This window comes from Octodon degus, unplaced genomic scaffold, assembly GCF_000260255.1.
Source record: "Octodon degus isolate 3935 unplaced genomic scaffold, OctDeg1.0 scaffold00072, whole genome shotgun sequence".
In the NCBI taxonomy this organism is placed as follows: Eukaryota; Metazoa; Chordata; class Mammalia; order Rodentia; family Octodontidae; genus Octodon; species Octodon degus.
Window position 1 is genome coordinate 8,446,234 of NW_004524648.1, and position 4,846 is coordinate 8,451,079.

Genomic DNA, 4,846 nt, shown 5'->3' on the forward strand with positions numbered 1-4,846 from the left:
CTGGCCCTGCCCCTGGGGTGCACTGAGACAGCAATTGAGACTGGGTGTGATGGCGCGTGCCTGTAATCCCAGCTCTTGGGAGGCTGTAAACAGGAGGATCACTACAACTCTGATCTAGTAGTAAGACTCTGAACACCCTGTAGACCCTTCCTAAAATACAAAAAAAAAAAAAAAAGAAAAGTGGTTCTTGCATTTATTTTATGAGAGTGATGACTACTATCACCAAACTGCCTCTCAATTTATTTTCTGTCTTTGAAATTATTGTTACTTTGCCTGTTAAGAGAAAAAATTTTAGTTCACATTTAATCAAATAGTTGTTCTTTAACTTGTCATCAGTTTTTGACTTCATTTTTTATTCCATAGCAACACTTTATGGATAGCAGAATACCCTGCTTAATTATTGCTGCAAAATCAGACCTGCATGAAGTAAAACAAGAATATAGTATCTCACCTGCTGATTTCTGCAGGAAACACAAAATGCCTCCACCTCAAGCCTTCACTTGCAATACTGCTGACGCACCCAGTAAGGATATCTTTGTTAAACTGACAACAATGGCCATGTACCCGTAAGTACCTACTCTGGCTTCACTTTGATGCTGCATGGTTCCTGATAACATTGCATGCCATTACTAGCCATGAGGGAGGAATCTTGTCATATAAAAGTTGTTCAGCAACAGAAAGAGACTTTGTAATGAGAAGACACAAATTTAAACATTATTTTGGTTTGGGTGCCATAACGAAACAATATAAACATTGCTTCTGACAATATTTGTATATTTTTGAGCTGCCTGTACCTCTCAACGGGAAAATAGAACAAAGCACAGCCTCCCATCCAGCATTAAAAGGTAAATCTTGAGCTGGTCGTGTTGTGCATGCTTGTAATCCCAGCACTCGGGAGGCTGAGGCAGAAGGATCACTGTGAGTTAGAAGCTAGCATGGTCTACATAAGTGAGTTCAAGGCTACCCTGAACTACAAGGCCCTGTCTCAAAAAATCAAAAAACAAAACACACAAAAAAATGCCTACTGCAATAAAATAGGGTTGGCATCATGTTACTTTATTCTTATAAGGCATTTCCATACACAAAATTCTTTTTTGTATTTCTCTGTTGATTAATTGATCTAGGGTATATGGAAGCTTAAAATCACTTTTAAAAAAATCTATATTTTATGTTTGAATTCATGATCTAGGAAGTCTTTAAGCATTAAAAAAATTACTTGTAATTGGAATTCCACTATATATACATGTTTTGCATTGTTATAAATTACAAATTTCGTGTACATTTATTATATATCTATACATGTGTATCATATAACTGGATATCTTTGTAGTTTACTAACTGCTTTAAAATTGCATGATTCTTAATGGCATTTTACTCAAGTAGAGTGTTTGTGTAAGTTCTGTTTTGTAACGTAAGTTTTTCAGGCAGTGCGTTTCTTAAGACTTAATAGCTTATTCTGTTTATTATTAGGTTAGTCTCTAAAATATTTTTTGTCATGAAAACTATAGTATAAAATAAAAGAATTGAACATTGCTATAAATCAAGACAGTTTTTCCAGAAAGGTGTGTAATTTGTACAGATTTTTAAAATCAAGAGTTAATCTCAACTGTTACTCACATAACTAATGCTTTAAAAAATACAACAAATCTTTGAATTTTTATATGTATTGGAAGACAAGTCATTCCTATTAATATAAGCAAAACCTTATTTATGTTTTACCTCTGCTTTAAAACTCTCATGTATGTTATCTACAGAGAGGATCATTACAGAGACAGACTCTCCCGAGACATGGGCAGCACTGATAGAATAGAGAATTTGAGAAAAATCTGGGTCTTTCTAAAAACTGCTTTGTAAGTTACTTTTTCTTTATGACTTCTGTGGGATTTTGTTACATTTTCTTCTAGGATGACCAAGTCTTTCTTGCTATAATTAACATTTAATAATTATCTAGAAACGCACTGCTTGGTCAGGCTTATTGCCTAACTGTATATTATGGTGTCTTTTAATGATATAAATGTACTTTTTAATCTGCAACTGTGTTTTTAGATCCACATCTTTAAAACATTTTACCGTAATTCTTGTGTGTGTATATATGATAAATGTACATACATGGATACTTGTTCATATGGTTAATCCCAAACTACTTCTCATGAAACATCTCCCTGTTGCTAAGCATACTTTGCATCTCTCCTTTTTGGTGGGTGGAGCCTTGTGTGTGTTAAAGAGTCAGATTCAATTTATAAAATAACAGATGGATTCCAGTATGACAGCTGGTAGTACTTTAGTAGCAATGATTTGTTCACCATCAGAAGTCAGGTTTTAAAAAGAAATGTCTTGAGCATTAATTCTCAAAATTAATTCTTGTTTTTCTTCATGCTGGGAATTAGGCATTATTGGGATGCTGCTAATCTCCACAACCATGCTACAGTGTGCTGTGGTCTCATCAGATCTCACAAGCTAATGCAAGTCAGATTGGGCCAGTCCTTTGACTGAGAAACCTGTAAATATGATCAGGTGTTACAGGAAGTGATGGCATTGCTTCATAAGGTGGCGCTCTTTTGCGTGGGTTCTGAGCCAGTACCTCTTCATGGGTGGTGTGATGGCTTTGTATGTCCGAGTGGTTCTGACCACTGAGCAATCATTGGTAGTTAGGGACTAGGTGAAATGGGTTGCCCTTGTCTCTGCCCCAACTAGTGCAACTCCACTCAACCAGAAAGGAGTCAGAAAGCCTCCCTAAATTGCCCATCTAATTTCAATTGGATCCATTTTTTACTTTTACATCTTTATCTAGAGTTTCATACTGTCATTCTTAGCTGCTGTGTTTTGGTAGCAGATGAAATTAACTCTGTATTTTGTTTGAGTGGAAATGGATGAAGCACTTTGATTTCCTTTGGGAACCAGAGTGCTTGATGAATTCAAGGTGATATTGTTCATAACTTATTTGAATATACTTGTCTTTTGACTTTCTTGTACTTGTTACTCTTCTCCTTCCTGGTTTTCGGGCATGTGTGTATGCTGAGGGAGGAGGAGGGGTGGTTATTTAAATGCTAGCAAATCTTGTCCTTTTGGTGGGTGCTATGGCTTACTCAATTTTTATTTTTATTAATTTAGATGAGGGTGCCATCTATTGCTGTGCATATTTATTCCACTGAAATGTATATAATAATAATTCCATCCCCCCTCCAAAAAAGAAAAATCAAAAGTGTTAGATAATTTTCCCTAGATTCTCTATAGGGAGGGAGGAGGAAACTATTACTGTTTATTACATTTTTGGTAAATGTGGAATTCTGCACAACTTTAGCATGCCCCACACTGTCTTTTTCCTTTCTTCAAAGAGTGTTGCATATGCCTAAATCTTTTTTTTTTTTTTTTTTTAAGTTGGCACACCCTATCCTGTGCCGTATTTATAAGTAAGAACTCAATCCTGTCCTTCTGTGTGTTTTCGCAGCCATGCCCGGTTACGCTGTATGTGCACCTGCAACAGGTGTACATTTTGCATCTGTCAGAACTTCCTCAACTCAGACTTGCTGCAATCTGTAAAGAACAAAATCTTCACTGCAGTTCTTAACAGGTTCTTAACTTTATTTACTGGGTACCAGGCATTCTGTTAAAATACAAAAGAAAAAAATGGATACCTATATATTCTACAGATACTACAAAGACAAGCCAACTGATGCCTAACTAACTTCCCTAAAATTCTCACTGTGATGATGACTTAGTTTTGGAAGCATCCTTTATGTTTGTAAATTAATAGGTGTATTTTCAGGACTATAAAATAAGATTTTAGATTTGTTTCCAATAGAAAATTTAAATTATCTCTCAGAAGATAATACATGTAGGGAGATTAAAATTTTTGGTTATGAATTGTAGAAATAGATTAGAACATTTGTAGTAAGGAAAAGATACATCGATCCTTTCACCAAAAAAAGATGTTATGGTATACTGTACTCACTTTATGTACAAATGTATCTTAGTAAATCCATACTAATGTGAACAGTATTTTGGATTTGAAAAATTTCTTTATTCTTGCAAGCATTTGTTAGAAATTAATTAGAATCTGTTTTGACTTTTTAAAACGTGGAGGCCCAGGCATGGCGGTACACACTTGTAATCCCAATACTCAGGAAGCTGAGGCAGGAGGGTCTATATGAATTCAAAGTCAAGTCGAACTTAGTGATACATAGTGATACCCTGTCTTTAAAAAAAAAAAAAGGAACATTTTATTTGGAAGAATTGTTTCTGGAAATGAGGATAATAACCGATGTTATGAACTCTCAGAAATAGGAAAAGAAGAAAAGATCTGAGCTGGGTGTGGTGCCATGTGCCTATAATCCCATCACTTTGCAAGGATCATGAGTTTAAGACCATCCTGGACAATTTAGCAAGACCTTGACTCATAATTTAGAAAGGGCAGAGGATATAACTCAGTGCAAAGGCGCTGAGTTAAATTCCCAATTACACACACACACACACACACACACACACACACACACACACACACCCTGTACTCCTGATTTTTTGAGGTCTTAAAAACTGAGGCAAGGGCTGGCCAGATAGCTCAGTGGATGAAAGTACCTGCTTAGGCAGATGCAGGGACTGGGATTCAGTCCCCAGCGTGCTGTGCCAACCCCATCCCAGGGCTTGCTGAGACAGCAGTTGAGACTGGGTGTGGTGTCGCGCGCCTGGAATCCCAGCACTGGAGAGACTGAAAATGGGAGGATCACTACGAGTGGGGTCTACGTAGTGAGATATGTAGGCCCTGTACTAACTACACTTTAAAAAAAAATGAGGCAAAACATGAAATATTCCTATAAAGCTATATGCTTCTTGAAAAGAGAAGAAAAGA

General features: G+C 36.4%; 1 protein-coding gene across 1 annotated transcript in view; it reads left to right on the top strand.

Annotated features, from left to right (window-relative positions):
- Rhot1 (ras homolog family member T1) overlaps positions 1–4,846 on the top strand; it is an 85,423-nt gene that overhangs the window by 65,614 nt on the left and 14,963 nt on the right. Inside the window, exons 15-17 of the mRNA XM_023719855.1 lie at positions 364–566; positions 1,755–1,850; positions 3,449–3,571. Of these exons, the coding sequence (XP_023575623.1) occupies positions 364–566; positions 1,755–1,850; positions 3,449–3,571 (422 nt within the window). The remainder of the gene's footprint in view (positions 1–363; positions 567–1,754; positions 1,851–3,448; positions 3,572–4,846) is intronic.